The 20,397-nt window shown below is 38.5% G+C and overlaps 1 protein-coding gene across 7 annotated transcripts in view; it reads left to right on the top strand.

Annotated features, from left to right (window-relative positions):
- The window catches only part of dip2a (disco-interacting protein 2 homolog A), an 87,864-nt gene extending 67,467 nt beyond the window's left edge, over positions 1–20,397 (top strand). For 3 of the 7 annotated variants that reach the window (XM_044131978.1, XM_044131975.1, XM_044131972.1), the window contains 32 exons: positions 1,441–1,638; positions 1,759–1,850; positions 2,579–2,689; positions 4,041–4,164; positions 4,254–4,363; positions 4,552–4,654; positions 5,310–5,374; positions 6,445–6,538; positions 6,822–6,941; positions 7,049–7,163; positions 8,421–8,560; positions 8,831–8,967; positions 9,146–9,226; positions 9,948–10,075; positions 10,215–10,329; positions 10,684–10,885; positions 11,015–11,124; positions 11,660–11,740; positions 12,501–12,618; positions 12,719–12,840; positions 13,009–13,120; positions 13,228–13,337; positions 13,449–13,579; positions 13,667–13,835; positions 14,216–14,386; positions 15,289–15,318; positions 16,409–16,470; positions 16,597–16,654; positions 16,770–16,844; positions 17,241–17,415; positions 17,530–17,653; positions 17,753–20,397. In XM_044131978.1, the coding sequence (XP_043987913.1) occupies positions 1,441–1,638; positions 1,759–1,850; positions 2,579–2,689; positions 4,041–4,164; positions 4,254–4,363; positions 4,552–4,654; positions 5,310–5,374; positions 6,445–6,538; positions 6,822–6,941; positions 7,049–7,163; positions 8,421–8,560; positions 8,831–8,967; positions 9,146–9,226; positions 9,948–10,075; positions 10,215–10,329; positions 10,684–10,885; positions 11,015–11,124; positions 11,660–11,740; positions 12,501–12,618; positions 12,719–12,840; positions 13,009–13,120; positions 13,228–13,337; positions 13,449–13,579; positions 13,667–13,835; positions 14,216–14,386; positions 15,289–15,318; positions 16,409–16,470; positions 16,597–16,654; positions 16,770–16,844; positions 17,241–17,415; positions 17,530–17,653; positions 17,753–18,005 (3,836 nt within the window). In that variant the 3' untranslated portion in view covers positions 18,006–20,397. The remainder of the gene's footprint in view (positions 1–1,440; positions 1,639–1,758; positions 1,851–2,578; positions 2,690–4,040; positions 4,165–4,253; positions 4,364–4,551; positions 4,655–5,309; positions 5,375–6,444; positions 6,539–6,821; positions 6,942–7,048; positions 7,164–8,420; positions 8,561–8,830; positions 8,968–9,145; positions 9,227–9,947; positions 10,076–10,214; positions 10,330–10,683; positions 10,886–11,014; positions 11,125–11,659; positions 11,741–12,500; positions 12,619–12,718; positions 12,841–13,008; positions 13,121–13,227; positions 13,338–13,448; positions 13,580–13,666; positions 13,836–14,215; positions 14,387–15,288; positions 15,319–16,408; positions 16,471–16,596; positions 16,655–16,769; positions 16,845–17,240; positions 17,416–17,529; positions 17,654–17,752) is intronic. The other 4 variants (XM_044131976.1, XM_044131974.1, XM_044131973.1 and 1 more) reach the window with 3 other exon arrangements.

Here is a 20,397-nt window from a genome sequence, read left to right as displayed (position 1 = left end):
TCCTCTTGGTGGTCTGGCTGTTTACTCCCTGCTCGAGTTAAGTAGTTGTGGCATGAACCATCTTGTGTCACCCTCCCTCAAGTTTGCATTGTTCCTTCCCTTAAATCCAAGATTTCAGTTGTTTTTTAATTGTTTTTGTTGGCTGAGGAGGAATCCATCTGCTCCACCTGTTTACTTCCACGAAGCTCTTTCACATTTCCTCCAGAGATTATCTTTTGTGCAAACTTCATTCTTTTTCTGTGTTGCCAATAAACGAGCATGAATCCATTCGACATATTCCTGTCAAGGAAAGAGTTGTACTCTGGTTATCATTAGAGATTTCCAGACGGGGCCATTTCAGACCAAATGTTGTAGTGACCTTCTGCTTTACTGGCTGTAATAAAAAGGCTCCTTTTTTAAAATGTATGTGTATTCTTTGATAAAACAAGGGAGGTGGCTAATTGTGACCCGTTTATGCTTATTTAAAATGTTTGTATGTTGTTTTTTTTTTTGCTATGAAATATATATAATCTTTAAAAATTATGAACTGCAGATCAGTTTAAAATCTGGAATTCCTGAAATATAATGCATAGAAAAATCAAGCAGTTTAACAAGTTTGGCTTTCTTTCCTTCACAAAACTATATTTGGAAGGTTCAGGGTAGCAACAAAAGTACTACTGCCCACAATTGTAGATTCTGGGCCAAATTTCTGTCTTATAAATTTGTTTTATAAGATAACAGGTTTTAGGATGACCTGGGAAAAGTACCCAGATTGCTGGAAAAGGTTTCTGAAGCAGTCATGCCTTAAGAATCTCAAAATTGAGCACTTTCAGTTTTTTGACTTTATTTGCAGTTGAGATCACTCAGCATGAAGGATTTATTAGACAAGAAATGAGTGAACACAGACGACCAGCCCAGTCCATCTATTTCCTACATTCCTGGCATGGTGCTTTGGGTGGTCCTGTGCCACCTTGAATAAACATTGTCTAGATGAAAAACTGTCTGGAGCAGCAACTCATCAGCAGGTATTTGTAAGGGCTGGCTGGTTCTGTCACAGATGGTGTAGTGATCTGCTTGCTGTGAACAGAAAAACGCACAGAGGTAAAACAGCAGCCGACTGAACACATTTTATTCCAAACAAAATTGTTTTATTTGGCAAGAGTCTTCACCTGCAAGCTCTGCTTAAAACCTCTGACTTGCCAGTAAGATTGAATTTAACTGGTATTATTATTTCCCCCCAAGTAGTTAAAACCTTTGAAAGATAAATAAAAAAAATGGTTGTGAAAACTTTTCATCCTCCATTTCCTTCACACATTGTTGTTTAATCCCATCTGTTTCTGTGTCACGTTCTCCTAACATGGTTGTTAGATTTGAAAACAGCTCAGGGCCTAGTTCTGCTCTGATACTCAGAATACCCACTAATCCACCCTCTCAGAAAGATGCTCTTTCCTCTGTTTTCAGTCCAGCAGCCAGATCCCAACCAGCCCAGGCCAGAGGGCCAGCAGATGAGCCCCCTGGAGGGAGAGCCTCTCGGGGCGGTCACCAACTGGCCTCCTTCTCTGCCAGCAGCCCTGCAAAGGTGGGGCACCACTCATCCAAAGAGCCCCTGTCTGACAGCACTCGACAACTCCGGCAAGCCCATCTACACACTCACCTATGGTAGGCATAATCCTGTGGAGAACGAGCCCAGCAGTGGAGCAAAGAATATAAAACCGTTATCAGCTCTTCTTATGAAATTATGCTCTGCATGTATTTGATGGTGTGCATTAATTTGTGCAGGTAAACTTTGGACCCGCAGTCAGAAATTGGCCTACACTTTGCTAAACAAGCTGAGCAGCAGAAATGAGCCTTTGCTAATGCCTGGAGACAGAGTAAGTCATGAGATCCAGCTGTGTTCTCATTTCTGAAAAGATGCAAAGCTATTTATCCAATCACATCCACTTGAAATAACTAATGTATTTGATGAGCATGAAATGCTCAAAATGCCATGGGTAATCTTTGGAGCCAGAGAATCATTTAAACATTTCAGAATCTATAAAACTCCAAAGTGAGTGCACTGTTGGAAAGATAGCATTTCTGGGGTTTATGCAGGAATAGATGCCAAACCTCACATAAACATTGGTTTGGTGTTTCTTCTATTTTCAATCTTTGTGTTTAACTAAGCACATCGACTGCCAACTAAAACCTAATATTTATCATAGCTTTATTTCTCAGGGAGCGAAAACAAGTCATTTTCATAAACTGATACAATACAGATGAAATGTCAGTGCTTTACAGTGCCTTGCAAAAGTATTCACACCCCTTTAATTTTCTCACATTTTATGACGACAGCCACAAACCTGAGCAGGTGAGTGACCAAGGCAAAGTAGTTTATGAATGTTACGTGGGGAAAAAAGCTATATGTGTTTTTTTAAAATACAAATTTAAAAAGTGCTGCATTTGTGCTGGTCTGTCTAACAAATTTACAGTAAATAAATTGAGAGTCATGACTGTAATGTGACAAATCTTGTACACTGTGAATACATTTGAAAGGCACTGTGGTACTGTTGATCAGTTGCATACTCAAGTCCTAATCTTTCCATGTTTGCCTCTCCACCAGGTTGCGCTCGTTTTCCCCAACAATGACCCCGTGATGTTCATGGTAGCCTTCTACGGCTGCCTCCTGGCAGAGCTGGTACCTGTGCCGATTGAAGTCCCACTGACCAGAAAGGTAAAGCGAAATACAAACAACACCTCTTCAGTTTGTGTATTTAGAAATCAGCACTGACCCCTGCTGGACATTAATAAGCTTGGATGTGCACTGCTCTGCAGTTACAGTATTTGACGGGAATCATTTCTGTTTTATTTGGTTATTAAAGATGGCTAAAGAGCGTGTAGTTTATAGTTATGTGTCATTATCTCACCACAGCAGCAGCGCAGTGTCTGACATGTTTGCTTACAAATCGCCATAATGCGATGCCACTTCAGCGCACTCATCATCTCATACCTTGCTAAATTCATCCACATTAGCTACGCTGCCTGAATAGTAATTGATGTTCTTGATTGCCTTTATGAGCATGCTGTTGGCACACACTGTGCTGTAATCAAAAAAAGGTGCGTGGGGTGAAAAGAAGAGTAATTATAGTCAAAATATTAGATCATGGGCCAACTGTTCTCAGGAGTCAAAACCTCGTTGGCTCATTTTGACAGCACCGATCACTCTTCCTCCTCTCTTTGTTTCCCTCAGTCATTTCTCTCTTTGTGATTATTATCTTGCACTGTCTGTCTTTTCTTCTATTTTCCTTCTCTCTCTCTTGGTCTCCCTCTTCTTTACCTCCTCTGAGCTGTGTAGTTTTCCCAGCATGACTCTTGCGCTAAGATAATTTGCAGCTCTAATATGAGTGTGTCAGATCAAGAGCTTCGTCTTTTCTTTTTTTTATAGCGGTTGGCTGTCACTCAGTTTTCTTCCTTCCCTACATTCAGGAACATTCAGCGTTCTAATTAATGCATGCAATGTTGTGTAACAGTATTCATAATCTTTGAACATTTTTTTCTTTTTTTTTGCCACAAATTTTAATGTGGTGTTGGGTGATTGTTTGATGGACCAACACTTTACAATTAGAACTGCAGATCTTCGGCGGTTTTCTCTACTAACTTTGCGAAACTATTTCTCATTCTTCTTTGCAAAATGAAAGCTTGGTAAAATAAGCTTTATGAATGAATGTGTTTTTTGGATTTTATGATGCTTTTTGTTTCCTAATGTTCTCTAAAAAAATCTGAGACCTTCATAAACAGCTGTATTTATACTAATATCAAATTACTAACAGTTAGTGGTTGTACTGTACAGGGGGCTCCTAATTACTGCACATCACTTTTTGTTTTTATTATTTGCATTTGTTTATTTTTGTTATATTTTCCAATTATTATTTTGTGGTGGCCTGTCACATAAAATCCCATTAAAATGCATCAAAATTGTTACTTTATTTTGTTAAAATTTGGGCTGCATTGACTGTCTTAATATTTTATTGTTAGGATAGCCGAAGCTTTTCTATTAGAAACCAACTCTCACTTTGCTATCCCAGGATGCAGGCAGTCAGCAGATTGGCTTTCTGTTGGGCAGCTGCGGGGTCACGCTGGCACTGACCACTGATGCTTGTCAGAAAGGCCTGCCCAAAGCACAAACAGGGGAGGTTGTCACTTTCAAAGGTTCGACTTTAGTTTGTTTTTGTTTCTACTTGCTTTGTGATGTTAGTTTCATTTTGCTGGAAAGGATTTTTGTGTCTCCGTCTCTGCAGGCTGGCCACGGCTGCTTTGGTTCGTGACAGATGGGAAGCATGTTGTGAAGCCTCCAAAAGACTGGCACCCGCCAGTACGGGAAGCCAGCAATGACATTGCTTATATAGAAGTAAGTGCAGTTTAACATAAAGAAATAATTGCATTATTAAAAAAGATGTTTTATGTGTCATATTGCAAATTTAGTATACTATTTACATTTTAACAATTTTTTACTAGTTAAAATTGTTAAGCAGCAATGCTTTTTAAATTTAAACACATTTCTGTTCATTTGTTTTTTCCTTTGCTTCTTCAATTCAGTATAAAACAAGCAAAGAGGGAAGCACCATGGGAATAACTGTGTCGCATTCAGCCATGCTGGCTCACTGTCAGGCCCTCACACAGGCCTGCGGCTACACAGAAGGTGGGGAGGACTCTGCTTGCTATGAGTTATTGGTGCTTTATCATTTATTCATTACTGGAACAGTGATATTTAAGGAGGAGAGACAAGTATACCTACAACCAGCTTACGTAATTCTGATTAAGTTGAAGGTAAATATTGTGAAAAATAAATTACTATTGGAAGGGAATTGGTTGTGACTGCTCTACCTGTCCTTAAAGACACAGCAGGTCAGGTATAACAGATCATCATCACTGAATGCATATCTCATTATATATTTGGTATCATAAACCTCCTCCTTTCACATTCAGCAGCTCACATATTCTCTGTGGTGTAATTACAGTTTGATTTATGCTGCCTTCAGCTGGTTGTGTTTCAGTCTGTCAGACCTGCATCAGGTCTGCTTGAAAAGAACAAGAACATAAAGCACTTCCTTTCTTCCAGTGCCCCAGTTTTGCTCTAAATAACTCCGAACTCCACTGGTAGCCTGAAGTCACTCTCCAGATTTGTTTCTAAAAGTTAATTTTCTTTCCTTGTTTGGCTCTTTTCTTCTTCAATAATATTCTTTTTGTTTTTGAATGCAACTGAAGACTGAGCATGTTGGATGAAATGTCGCAAATATTGTTTATCCTCATAATTTAGACTTACCGTAGTTCTTTCTGATCTTTTTGATTTATAGGTGAAACGATCGCAAATGTTCTGGACTTTAAACGCGAAGCAGGATTATGGCATGGTGTCCTCACGGTAAGGTTTTCACCATGTCTTGTAAAGACATTAAAATAGATATGGAGGTGCAGCCCAATAAATGGAAAAATCATCAAAAACTTTATTTCTACAATTCAAATCAAAAAGTGGAACTCCTATATAGTTTCATTGAATACATATTGAAATAGTCCACATTTACTTCTGCCAGTTTTAATTATCACTATTACAGATAATACAAATCTAAATTTCCGTATTCTTAATAATAATCATCATCATCATAGGCATTATGTTATCATCAACCCAGTCACAGGAACGACTGCTGATTTGGGAGTTGTTCAGCTGACAGTCACTGTCGAGGTGCTGAAGAGAAGAGTGAGAGGAGCTGAGAAGGTTATCAAAGTGTATCTAACCTCTGAGCTGCTGTAGGAAAAACATGAAACTACTAGACTGTTCAAAAGCGGATCCACCAGATTTTTATATAGCTGTCTGAGACAAGTTGCTGAATACGGCTTTATATTTGATCTGTTTTTTGTTTTTACCTGTTAAGTAAGTTTTTGCCGTTATTGTTGAGACCTGTTCAAATCAGATCTTTTTTACATTTAAAAGCTGTGATTTTAACACTTCTCGGCGTGTTCATGTGTGAGTTAAAGCGTGGCTCATTAACCTAATTCATTATTATTTGTTAAATATCTTAAATAGGTCAAGATTAATAGCGTTAGTAGAAAAGTGAGAAAAGGAGCATGTTCTCAAATTGCTGATGAAACATGTGATATATTCACCCAACTGCCCTGGTAGATCCTCATCAGCATGTAAATGATGCAGGCTAATAGTCCTAAAGGATAATACTGTCTTATCTTGTAGAAATCTGCTTCCTTTAACACGGACACAGCTCTGACTGGTTTCAAACATGCAGGGTACATTAGGCACTATTTATACTCGACTTGCTGTGACATATCTAGATTCCTTCTCTGACAAATTGCAATCACCAACACACAACTCTGCTGCTCTGAATGATAAAATCTGGTTTACAGTGACATCATGTTCAGTCATTTTGATGCGTCTGGTACATGTGTTGTAGCTTATCTGATGCCTTTTTGCTTTCCTGGCAGAGCGTCATGAATCGGATGCACGTGATCAGCATTCCCTATTCCTTGATGAAAGTCAACCCTCTGTCCTGGATACAGAAGGTTCACATGTACAAAGGTGAGCAAATGATCTTCCTTAAAATGTGTCTTAATTCAGTTAAAAAATAAACAGTTTGTGTGCGTTGCCTTACTGTTGTCCTCCCAATGATGAGGGATGAAAGAAAAACCTTCTATTGAGTTGAATAAAATTCCCCTGTGTGTGGTTTGACCTTTACTGAGTTACCTGTTGGCACCAGAGTTGGTACACCTTGTCAGATTTTATGACATGTGATTGGCTGTCACGTTGGATGAAAGAGGAGCTTGCGTCAGAGATTCTCTTTGTGTTTGCGTCCCCTGCGCAGCGCGGGTAGCAGTGGTGAAGTCAAGGGACATGCACTGGTCTCTGCTGGCCCAGAGAGACCAGAGAGACATCAGTCTGAGCTCACTACGGATGCTGATCGTGGCAGATGGAGCTAACCCATGTGAGTACATCTGCACAGATGTGTCTCAGAGGTACAAGACACTAATGTCTGCAAGGGATGTTAGGCTGTGTGTGCGTCAGACTGACTGTGTGTGTGTGTTACCATAGGGTCGATATCATCCTGCGACGCCTTCCTCAATGTGTTTCAGGCACGTGGGCTGCGACCTGAGGTGATCTGCCCATGTGCCTGCTCCTCAGAAGCAATGACTGTCGCCATCCGGAGGTGAATCTCTGCTACTACACATGATATAAATTAAACTGTGTATCAGCTGTTCTATCAAGGTTATCTCTAATTAAGGTGAGATAAGGTGAAAGAGAGACTAAACAAACAAGCTTTTAATCAAGACACTAGTTTGTTTTTTTGGGGGTTTTTTACAATAAAAATCCTGTTGGAATTATTTTTGCTTAAGAGTCATAGATTCTCAAATTTTCAAAAGCTTGTCAGATGCATAAGTTGTGTGTAAAAAAAAAAAGAAAGAAAACAAAACAAAAAAGTACTCCCTATGAACATCTTCCCATTTTGCCACATTACAACAAACATCATTATTTTTCATTGAAATTTTATGTGACAACCCAATTCAAAGTAGTTCACAATTGGAAAATGAAAGAAAAAGAAAATGTTACTTTTAAGTTTTAACAAAAAAAGAAATTAAGTGCAACCAACTGCCTTCAGAAGTCACCTAATTAGTGAAATAGAGAGCATCTACCATTACCTTAACCATCCCAATCAGTTTTTTGGGGTTATGTTACTACCTTAGCTCATTCTTTGTAGTATTAACTCCTTGCAACTTCCCTGTCCCTTTTGGGGCATTCCCACAGCTTGATTCTGCTAAACTGTGGTGATGATGTGTTCAGGCTTCCCAAATAGCATTTTTTGCATGTTGGCCAAAAACTTCAGTTTTGGACTCAAATGACTTACCTACCCTCTTCCACATATTGGTTGCCTTTACTACAAGGTTTTTGGCAAACATGACCTGCTATGTCTTCCTTTTAATAATCTCTTTCTTCCTCTAACTCCTGCATAAAGGTCACATTTGTAAAGCAGTAATATTCACTTGCAAACATCAGAGGGCTTTATAGAGCATCTGTATTTGATTTCAGGTTAAAACACTTGGAGCAATATAAACAAAGCAGGCTAAAGACATATCCACATCATACCTTAAAGACTTTTACATCTAAAAAAGTGTAAAAATCATATATAATTTTTCTTTGACTCTACAGGAATGTATTTCTATGTGTAGTTCTTTTGTATAAAATCACAAAAGAAGAATTTCAAGCTTGGTATTCTGATATAGGGAAGAGTGAAAAGGTTCAAAGGGAATACTTTTTTACAAGATAATGTGGATGAAAATAGAACTGGTTACAGTTGTCTGGAACAGCGCTGGATGTCCTTGCTGCTCTTCAAGTCTCTCCATTTGTGTTTATGTTAGTCAGAAGCTGTTTTTATTTAACTATAGTAATGTGTTGGTGTGTCCTGCAGGCCTCCAGAGATGGGTGTTCCTCCTCCAGGCAAAGCAGTGCTGTCCATGAGCGGACTGAGTCACGGTGTGATCCGAGTGGACACAGAGGAGAAACTCTCTGTCCTCACAGTCCAGGATGTGGGCCAGGTCATGCCTGGAGGTAAAGCCGGACACAGACAAATCATGTTGAGAATTGTGCAACAAGAACAGATTGTTTGCACTTTACCTTTTCTACATGTTGCAATACTGAGCTGAAATATTGTATAAATCTTGTTGGTGAACTAGCTGATAATTATTTTATAGGTTTGAGACATTTAGTCTAATATTAAAGACTTTGTTCTTTAATTGTCAGACTCATTGAGATTTGACATTTAAGGCTGAAACATGAAAACATTGTGTTCCTCATTCTGTTTCAATTTTCCATTCCCAGCTGTTGTTTGCGTGGTGCGAGTGGAGGGAACACCTTTTCTCTGCCAGACAGACGAGGTTGGAGAGATCTGCGTGAGCTCAGGCAGCTCTGGTTTAGCGTACTACGGTCTCCCAGGCATGACCAAGAACATCTTTGAGGTAGAACAGATGCTTTTATGAATTAATATGAGTAAATTGATTACATCTAAAAAAGATAAAACTCAAACTCTTTCACAGAAATTCTTTGTATTTTAGATTTTTAGAGTTTTGCTGATCCTTCATCTTTTGTATTTGTATCTCATTTATGAAACATTAACAGTGTTGTGTCGGGTTGCAGACTATCCCAGTAAAGGCATCTGGAGTTTCCATCAGTGACAGACCTTTCACCAGAACCTCCCTGCTGGGCTTTGTGGGACCAGTAAGTTTAACCTCATTAAATTGGGAGGAATTTTTAAGCCTTTCATACTTTTATATTTTAAGCTTAGTCAGAAGTTTGTTAGCATAACTCTGAAATATAATGTGCCATCAATAGTTTGATAAGTAGCTTACAGAAATCAAATTATTGTTTTATTTATTCATCTTTTTATTTATGGATATGTTTCTGGTGTTTTGACTGGAGAATGATTAAAGTCAATTGAGTCAAATATAACAAAATTGAAAATCCTGTTTATGTCTTGTTGGCTTTTTGTCTTCCAATTATTTTTAAAAATAAGGAAAAAAAAAACAATGAAATATTGGTCATAGAAAGTTAATTCTTATTTTACATCCAGGGAAAAAAATGCAAATATGAAACTTTTTTTACATGTACTTTTGTTTGATATATTTGTAATATGCATTTAAATTGAAACACAATTATAACTTTTTATATAACCACATTCTAATATTCATCAGCAGAAATTATTTTTTTTTCCTTCTGTCCTAAACTTCTGTTTTCCTTCAGTGTACTCTGGATGCAAAGTTTGACTTTACATGACATAACTTTGTAGAATGACATGAACATTTAGCCAAACAACCATTCATTCAAACAGCCATGCATTCATATTCAAACTATATTAAAGTTTGCTATGAATGTAAACTTTTATATAGGTCATTCTCAGTTACGGTCCATTTAACCGTCTTTACTTAATTTTTCTTTTAAGGACAACCTCGTGTTTATTGTTGGGAAGATAGACGGCCTCATGGTCGTCAGTGGGCGGAGACACAATGCAGATGATGTGGTTGCCACTGCGCTGGCTGTAGAGCCCATGAAGTTTGTGTACAGGGGAAGGTAAAGGAGGAAACACTTTTAAGAAATCCTTCACTTCTCACTGTATTCGCTGTATTTTTGTGTGTCTTGCATCATTTGCTAACTCAGTGGACTGTATTGCTGCAACTTCAACAGTTTGATGTTGTGCTTTTGGCTCCAGGATAGCAGTATTTTCAGTGTCGGTCCTGCATGATGAGAGGATCGTTGTGGTGGCCGAGCAGAGGCCAGACGCTTCAGAGGAGGACAGCTTCCAGTGGATGAGCCGAGTCCTCCAGGTGCAGACTTCATCTGTTTAAAAGACTTTACTTTGGCATGATTTAGAAAAGAATTTCTTGGTTTCTAAATCTGGATATTAATCTGCATACAAAGATTGCATTTTGTGGAGGAATGCAGTTGCAACCATTAATAAAAACAAGAAAACATACTGCAACTCCAGGTTTCTTCTGCTTTACGCTCCACTGTCCACAAAACATGCTTTGCAAATCCAATTTGTTTTCAGCTAATATAATCAAAGTGTAGATAAATTTATCTTTTCAGGTTCAGCTTTAGGTTCAATTTAAAAGACATAAACATGTTTCTTTTTGTCTAGCTTTTATTATGCATTTAACCAGACCTTGTGTGTTTGTTAGGCCATTGACAGCATCCACCAGGTTGGGGTGTACTGCCTCGCTCTCGTTCCTGCCAACATTCTTCCGAAAGCTCCTTTGGGTGGCATCCACATATCTGAGACTAAGCAGCGTTTCCTGGAGGGCGCCTTGCATCCCTGCAACGTCCTCATGTGTCCTCACACATGTGTCACCAACCTGCCCAAACCAAGGCAAAAACAACCAGGTAAGTCATCTTTTCCATAGGAGCATCGTCAACCTCGATGCTCCTATGTAGTGCGGTTTGTTTTATATTTGTATTTTTACTCATGCTGACTTCACTAACATGTCATGGTTGGCTGCTTGTGCTGGACAGAGGTTGGTCCTGCCTCTATGATAGTGGGCAACCTGGTGGCAGGCAAGAGGATAGCACAAGCCTGTGGGAGAGACCTGGGGCAGCTCGAGGACAATGACCAGGCACGTAAGGTAGATAGTCATCCTCATTTCATTCACGCTGCTCATCACACAGGTAAGGTGAAGTCTGAGATGCACACATAATTGATTTGGAGTTTTTTTTAAACTCAAAACCTGTAAAAATAAGTAAATACAATAAAAAGCAAAGAATTGAGAGCCATTTTTTTCAAATTTTACAAATTACTAAGAAGTTGCTCCAGTTTGGATCCCTGACAAAATTAAAAACATGTTTAGGTTACTTTTATGTTGGTGTTAACTTGTGGGCACCACTATTTATTTGTATTGCATGTTGCAATGTGAAGCTATGTCTCAGCTGTAAGCTTATTGAAGGTGATTGGATGCACCTTCAATAATGATGATGCTACCCTAATGAAACACAAGCATTTTGCTTTGTACCTCTTGATTTTTCTGCCATTACTCATTTCCATCATTCATCCCTTTCAGTTTCATCATTTTGTAATAGTAGTGAACTCCCCAAAACACATGTTTAATCCTAGTGAGTCTCAATGCATTAAATTAAACATGTGTAACTGTGTTTTATCAACAGTTCCTCTACATCCAGGATGTGCTGCAGTGGAGAGCTCAGGCCACTCCGGATCATCCTCTGTTCCTCGTTCTCAATTCAAAGGTAAGGCTTTACATTGCAGGCACTAATCTGGTGCTGTAATTTCTGTGTCATAGTCAATAGATCATTAAATTACAAAAATTACTATAATTTTGTAACACATTATATAGATTAATTACACAGACTGTTGTTCTCAAGCCTCTATGTTAATTATGATGATTTTCCGCTGCAGCTGTTGAAAACCTGACATTTAAGATGAGGAAGTTAAATCAGACAAATAAAAAACATTTTACATTTAATACATGCTTAAAGTTTATTTTCAAAAGGCACTTATTATCCTCATTGCTCTTTCCTAGTTCCCTTGCACCCCACTGTCTATGCATTATGTATTGCTAACTTTAATATTTTATGATTAAAGAGAGATATTAAGGACTGAGAACTCTGGAGAAGTCTTGGACTTATACAGCTACAATATGTAGAAATCCTGGTAGAGTACCATGGTCAGATTTTGGAGAACATCTCACTGTTTTAAAGGATCATAGCTCCAGTTTCAATTTTTAAGTTAAAGCTAAATTATGGAGGCATAATCAAATAATTCTTTATTATTAAAACTATAAAAGCAATAGACCTTTTTCAAACTTGCACTATTTTCAGGATTTCTCTTATGTTATATAAATAAGATTTTTCACTCTGGAATATTTAAGAAATTCTCAAAAATCCTTTCAAGTTAGTCATTTTCACCATCTTTTCTTTTTAGTTGAACGTTTTTTGAGTGAACTAAATAAGGTGTTGTGTACTAGTGCTGTTTGTGATTTCCCTTCAGGGTGCAGTGGCCAGCACAGCTTCCTGTCTGCAGCTGCACAAGCGAGCAGAGCGAGTGGCAGCAGCTCTGATGGGACGCCTCAACACTGGGGACCACGTAGCTCTCGTCTACCCACCGGGTAAAGCGTCCTGCTAATTACCGTTTCTGTTAATTTAAGCTTTGTGAATGTTTCCTCAGTTTCATTATTTCATCTGACATGTGTATGTGCATGTGTGCAGGAATTGACCTGATTGCAACCTTCTATGGCTGCCTGTATGCTGGGTGTGTCCCTGTCACAGTTAGACCTCCACACCCACAGAACCTGGCCACCACTCTGCCAACTGTCAAGATGATTGTTGAGGTAAAACAATCTGTTTCTCACCCAAATCTTATTTCTCTTAAAACGAATCACAAAGAGAGTGCATTTTGCTTTCATTGGGTTTTTCTATCTAAAGTAATTAATTCAATCAGTGCTGTAGTGTTGCATGTTTTTTTCTCTGTTGCAAACTGTAGTTTTTGTGTGTTGCAGGTCAGTAAGTCGGTGTGTATCCTGACAACTCAGTCAATAATGAAGCTACTGAAATCCAAAGAGGCTACGGCAGCTGTGGACATCAAGAGCTGGCCCACAGTGATGGACACCGGTAAATGATTTGAAAAACCAGCCACATGTATCTTTGTGATTCAGTTGGGATTCTCATGTTGTTAGAAATCAATTTTCTTGGCAGTAAAATGTCTTTGTTTTCTGCAGATGACCTCCCCAGGAAGAAGTGTCCTCAGACATACAAGCCCCCCACACCAGAGATGCTGGCTTACTTGGACTTTAGTGTCTCCACAACTGGGATTCTGGCAGGAGTCAAAGTATGCAGAAGCACATAAAAACGTTCAGGTTTATCAGCAGAAGCCACATTAGGATGATTTTCACTTCCTACTATTCTTGATTTCCGTTCCTTTGTCTTGTGTCTTTCCTAGATGTCTCATTCTGCCACCAGTGCCTTGTGTCGCTCCATCAAGCTGCAGTGTGAGCTCTACCCTTCCCGGCAGATTGCCATCTGTCTGGATCCCTACTGTGGCCTGGGCTTGGCTCTCTGGTGCCTGTGCAGGTAAATCAGCAGCTCTGACCAGCTGAATGACAGACATGTCTGTCCCACATGTCTCCACTAAGTTTAGCATTGTGTTTTCTGTTTTAGTGTTTACTCCGGCCACCAGTCGATCCTCGTTCCTCCTCTTGAGCTGGAGAGTAATGCTTCTCTGTGGCTTTCCGCTGTCAGCCAGTACAAAGTCCGCGTCACCTTCTGCTCATATTCAGTCATGGAGATGTGCACTAAGGGTCTGGGCTCACAGACAGAAGCTCTGCGGGTTGGTTTACTCTACAAACTGTTCAGACATTATCTCCTGTTCAGTCCTGCACTGCATATGGTTTACAAATGTCTTGTTTATAATGCGAATGACGCATATTTTAATGATAAATACAGCAAACATTAGTTATAGCTCAAGCTAATTTGCGAGATCTGTCCCTGGCTGAGGTTTTTAGTTACATAAAGGCATTATAAAATATTAATATTAGAGGTTACTTGTAAAATACTACTGAAAAAACATACAATTTGTTATAATATTTGAGTATTTAAAAATTGTACTTTAATGGAATTCAAGTTTTCATCCAATTCTAGCAACTTTTATATAATTTTAAAAGTAAATGTCTGACCCTGATGTAACTCTTCTGTCCTTTCCTTCATCAGTTGCGAAATGTGAATCTGTCCTGTGTGCGGACGTGCATGGTGGTGGCGGAGGAAAGGCCTCGGATCACCCTCACTCAGTCCTTCTCGAAGATCTTCAAGGACTTGGGACTCTCACCGCGAGCTGTCAGCACCACCTTCGGCTGCAGAGTGAACATAGCAGTCTGTTTGCAGGTAAGCAGCAGCTGAAGAATAACACTCCCACAGTGCATGAAAAGCAATATTCCTCATGTTGGTCTCTGTAACTGTAATACTGATGGGTTTTTAGGTGTGTGTTGGAAATGGTTGTTTTTTTTTTTGTCAGAGTTTGTTGTCTTCACGGTACAGGGAAAGGATAAAGTAGAGCTAAATGCCACAGGGAATGATGAAATGCATGTAAAACATAAGATTTATGTACTTGCAGTCTGAAAAATAACAGTAAGAATATGTTAGTCTTTAGTCTATTATTTATGGAATTGATCTAATCTTTTCTATGTTACCTGATTATCAGTAATTAAAGAATGCTTTTGATTTGCTAATTACTTTGACTCTAATATTAATTAAACATGTTATAATTTCCTATGCAGTCTTAAAAAGTCTAGAAAAGGGTGTAATATGATTTTTATCATTTATCAGAAAAACTGAAAATTAAGTATTAAAGACATTTAAAATTGACGGACTTTACAGACTGTGAAAGACTGTAGAATTTAACTTCAAGATAAAAGTCTAAATGTCTGAAGAAACAGGGATTTATATTTAGGTAAATGTAACCTTAACCTTGTCTTTGATTTACCACATAAATTAAACTTTACCCAAATTCATTGATTTGGATAACATTTGTTTTAATCAGGACAATTTAAGTTTTTTAAGATATAATTTTATTTTAGTAAAATAACATAAAACCTTTCTTAGAAGAGCTACTATTATGCACTTAGTTCTTCTCAGCAATGCTGCTGATTTAAATTTGTTTTCCCAACCCTGGTAATTGTTTTCTGTTTTCCCTTTTTTGTGCACAAGTTTTTTTGTGTCTGTCCCACATATATATATATATGAACACATGCATCTATATTTCTATCTGTCCTGCCCTGTCCTGTCAGCCCAACAGGTTAGGGAAACTGGCTGAGCAGGTACTGTGGGATGAGAGTGGCTGTTTGCTCTGCAGCTCAGTCTGTGTGTTTATCTGGCCATTTGTTGTTTCTCATGCATGACATTTGAACATGCTTTGCTTCAGTTCACATTTATCTTCGTTTGCCTTTATTTTGACTCAAAGAGGCTTGGCTTCATTCAGCTTACTTTTATTTTAGCCAGTTTTTTAAAAATTGTATAATTGGATTGTCTCTGATCATTTACAAAGGATTTATTGGGTGGAATTTTTCACATTATACTGATTGATATTTTTCAGTGTAGTAAAATATGTTTTATGAAAAATTTTGCAAATTTGTAAAAAAAAAAGTAATTGTACTTTCTGAACATATTTTATAAGACTTACTCTTATTAAAAACTATATCTTGTACAGATAGACAGATTTGATTGAGCATGTACTTTTTTTTTTTTTACTGTGATAACAGTGTATTGTTTTCTGGCAAACACTAATTGAGTCTTGTTGACATTTTCCAACAACAATCTGCTGCTGCTTCATGGACTTGCATCAAATGACTCATTGAGCTAAATCAGCGTTGTTTGTGGGGGGTTTTCTCCTCACAGATCTTACTTATGTTTTTCTCCAAACATTGCTAATAGAGTAATGGAAAGCATAATTTGTTGTAGCTGGTTTCACTGCAGTAAAGATAACAGGTCTCTCCACTGAGGGAAGCAGTTTCTGCTAGAGGAATGGTTCACTTAAAACCCAACTGCATGACAGGCGTTTAATCACAACAAATAGTTCTCATAGTTTTTTATTCTTAAACATTTACAGGAGAGGAGTAAACTGAGACAGATTTACATATTTGAAGTGAAGTTCAAGCAAAATCAAGTGTAGATTAGGCAATTCTCCCTACACTAGATGGGGTCAGAGGATCTGATGGAGGAAATGTCTCTGTACATGGTTCAGTCCTAACTCCTGTAGCCTGGCTTCTGGTCGGCTTTTGGCTGCGCCCCTGCTTACTCAGCAGCTGTTTCATAACCAGCCTCCACCTCCTCCTCACAATCTCAGCCAAACAGAGGTCACATCAGGACTGAACTGGATTGTAACCTCCAGTTGTGCTTGCTTTGTTCCAGGGAACATCTGGACCAGATCCCACCACCGTTTATGTGGATATGCGAGCTCTGCGACATGACAGGTAGGGGGCAGTATTGCAACAAAGTCAGCGCAAGCAAATTTAACATGAACCTCAATGTAACATAATAATTCTATTTCTGGTATTTATTCAATGTATGTCATTGTTTTGTTTTTGTTTGTCATCCAGGGTTCGCCTTGTGGAGAGAGGATCCCCTCACAGTCTGCCCCTGATGGAGTCTGGGAAGGTGACAAATATCATATCCATAAAAGAAACTGAGTCAATCATTATGCTGATAGAATGATTCACGTTTACTCACAGTCTGAGTTTGAAAACTGAGACATGGCTGTCTGCTTGTATAGATTCTGCCTGGAGTAAAAGTGGTCATTGCCAACACAGAGACAAAAGGACCTTTAGGAGACTCACATCTAGGAGAGGTAAGCCCCAGACTTACACTAACATAAAATAACAGGATAGGAATAGATATTTGAGCTTTAAGAAAATACAAAACAATTAAACTTGTTTAAAACAATTAAATAAGTGTTTGACTAATGGTCCTGAAAACTTACATTTTCAATAGCTTAATTTCTGTATAAAAAAGGAGCACTCTGCTACTCATTCTACTCATTTCTCGAGTCTCAGGAACATAAATACAGCATCTTAACAGAAAATAAGATGTGAACTGTATCTTTAGCAGTAAACTGAAGAACATATTCTAACTACAAAGTCACAGCTGTTGTATTGAATGAATTAAAGCTCCTTAATAAAATTATGAGGGATCTAAAATGTCCACCAGAATCATGTGCAATCCTTAGTGTTTACCTGTGTGACAGATCTGGGTGAGCAGTCCTCACAATGCCACAGGCTACTACACAGTTTATGGGGAAGAGGCGCTGCATGCTGACCACTTTAACACCAAGCTCAGCTTCGGAGACACCCAGACAATCTGGGCTAGAACCGGTTATCTGGGCTTCCTGCGACGCACCGACCTCACTGACGCCAGTGGAGGTGAGCATGATTAGTACCACTTTTGATGTTTCACTAGGGAAAGCTTAGTGAAACATATATATCTCTGTTGTTACATTTGTAAATAATCTAAAAGTGAATTTCATAATGTGTCAGAGCGCCACGATGCGCTCTATGTGGTGGGCTCTCTTGACGAGACTCTGGAGCTGAGGGGAATGAGGTATCACCCCATCGACATTGAGACATCCGTTATCCGTTCTCACAAGAGCATAGCTGAATGGTGAGAAACCGACAACATCATTAAATTCTGTTACTATAATTTAATTTCAAGTATTTAAAATTGAGTGCATTGTTTTCTTCTCCTTCCACCTCCCTTTAGTGCGGTGTTCACATGGACCAACCTCCTGGTGGTAGTGGTGGAGCTGGAGGGATCCGAGCAGGAGGCCCTGGACCTGGTAGCCTTGGTGACAAATGTTGTCCTGGAGGAGCACTACCTCATCGTCGGAGTAGTGGTTGTTGTTGACCCCGGTGTAATCCCCATCAACTCCAGAGGGGAGAAGCAGCGGATGCATCTCAGAGATGGTTTCCTGGCCGACCAGCTGGATCCTATTTATGTGGCGTACAACATGTGAGGGGCCCCGTCTACCAGAGGGTTACCCCCTCCCGTTTTTTTGGGGGGGTTTTTTGCCCCACTCCTGGAGACAGCAGAATAGGAATGCCTTGTACGACCAAGGCATTGAGGGACAGACTCTTGCTCATCAACACCAGGCATGAGACCAAAACATGGATACAAGACTTAGAAAACAATAAATTAATTAAGAATCCCAGCAGGTATGAGACGGACACAAACCTCACGTCTGTTTCCCATGTGGATTTTGTGCATCAGCAAATAATATTTTAAAGGGCATTTTTATTTTATTGCTGTGAGTTTTAGATGTATATCATAACTCTGGACTCGTCAATCCCAGGTGCAGCACAGCAGGAGGATTATAATACGACACTACAGCGTAGATGTAATTTATTTTGTTACGCTCAGAATGGATGAATGTTCAGCGTGTGCTCATGCCAGTACACCAAACAACATTAAAACTACATGTTCAGAGCTTTTTGTGTTAAACGTCCGACACTTTTCATGGAAAACACATCCTAGCATTACAGCTGTTGTCTTAATTTATGTCCATATCATGAATATGCGTTGATGAAGGAGTACATGGTTTGGGTTAATGTTAGGATGGGTTAATGTTGTTATTTTGGCTTACTGTTATTACACGATGTGAGTCAAACAGAATGTGATCTGTGCATGAAGTTTCACACACTTCTCTATGAAGTTGTGAACATAGGTTGAATATACAGCTTTCATTACATTATGGTACACTAAATACACATTGGTTAATTGCTAAAATCCCAAATGATAAAAAAACTTTTTAAAATTATTAAATAAATATGATGAGGCTACTGCACTGCCTATTATTATCTGACGGATATAGCAGCATAACTCATTAGAAACTGCACTAAAAATAAACCACTACCAAACATATTTTTGTTTCAATAAGAAAATATTTTACAAATTTATTTTAAAAATAGCTTTGTGATATATTGGAGGTGTGACAGGCAGAGGTTGTCACACCTCTGCAATTGTGACTTGAATTTGTGAATTTGCGAGAGTTGAGACTTCCCTGGATTTCATCAGGTCATTGATGTACTTTCTTATCAATAACCTGTGTCTTCACTTTGACTTACGGCATCTGACTTAAAAATATTAATCAATGGAAGTGAATCTGGTGTGCAAGGCAGCGTCTGATCTTTCCTCAATATTTTCTCCATGGCTTGCTGCAACATTGCAAGTGATTTTATGATTAGAAATTTTCTGGTATATTCAGTGCTTAGTACCTCAACACCTGCTGATCTGCTGGGATTTTCACACACTGTTATCCTTCAGAAAAACAGTGGAATACAAAAATCACTGTTAAAATCAGAGGTCATAAGAGAATAATGTTTGGTTCACATCACAGAGCAACTCACATCGGGTAATAACATTTTTTTGTGTGTCACCAGCCTTCAGATAATGTTGAGTGTATTTGTTGATTCCATCTCATAGTTTTCTACATCTTGACATGTAACATAGTAACTGCTTAGTTTTTACATGTGATGTGAAAGATGATTGGCGTCCACTCCCAGTGAATGATTTAATTCCCAAAGTGCTAATTAGTTTAAATCTAAAGATGGACAGGAACAGGATTATGATTGTGGATTTCTATTAGCTGTGAGCTAAAGGACACAAATGAAGCCTTAAGTGTTTTAAGATGCCTGCTTATATTCCAGCTTGGTTTGTCAGCTGTGTGATGGAGTGTGAATATGCACATTGAAGCTAGGTTTTATTTTTTTAGGTTTTAGATTAATATAGGTATACTTGATACAAACATCAGCCACCGCAAACATGCTTAAACATTTCTATGATTGAAAGTGGGTTTTATAGAAGGAGAATAAAATGATTTCCGGAAGGTATAGGTGTTGTCTTACCCTAATTTTCTTGTGCCATAAGGTTAAATCAGAGTTTGAGCTGCAAATGCACAATATGATTTCACTGTCTAATATCCTCATATCACCCTGTTTGTTGCTCCTTTGAATTTTAAAATTTCTTCAGTGACAAACTCCAGCCTTGTAAGTATGTACAGATTTTGTGTAAATTATTTTTGATGAGGCGGCAACAGGAAACTCCAATTAAAGACTAATTCTGGTATATCTGTGAATTTCTCACTCGTGTACAAAAACAGTTTCTCACGTGGGATGCCTTGTAAAGGTTTCTTCGGTGGGGATGGAAACTTCCAAGATGAGGCGATCAAACCTCCAGCACAAAGAGAAGACAGTTGTACTCTGAAACTGCAGGGATGTTGGATAAGTCAGAGCAAAGTTTTGTGGTAATGTACAGGAAGATAAAATTGTCTAAGATGATGGTCAGTTGTCATTATTTTCATAACATGATTTGATAATAAAAATAAAACAAAAATTACTTTTACCTTAAAA

This window comes from Gambusia affinis, linkage group LG11 (assembly GCF_019740435.1).
Source record: "Gambusia affinis linkage group LG11, SWU_Gaff_1.0, whole genome shotgun sequence".
In the NCBI taxonomy this organism is placed as follows: Eukaryota; Metazoa; Chordata; class Actinopteri; order Cyprinodontiformes; family Poeciliidae; genus Gambusia; species Gambusia affinis.
This window is presented reverse-complemented; position numbering and strand designations above follow the sequence as displayed.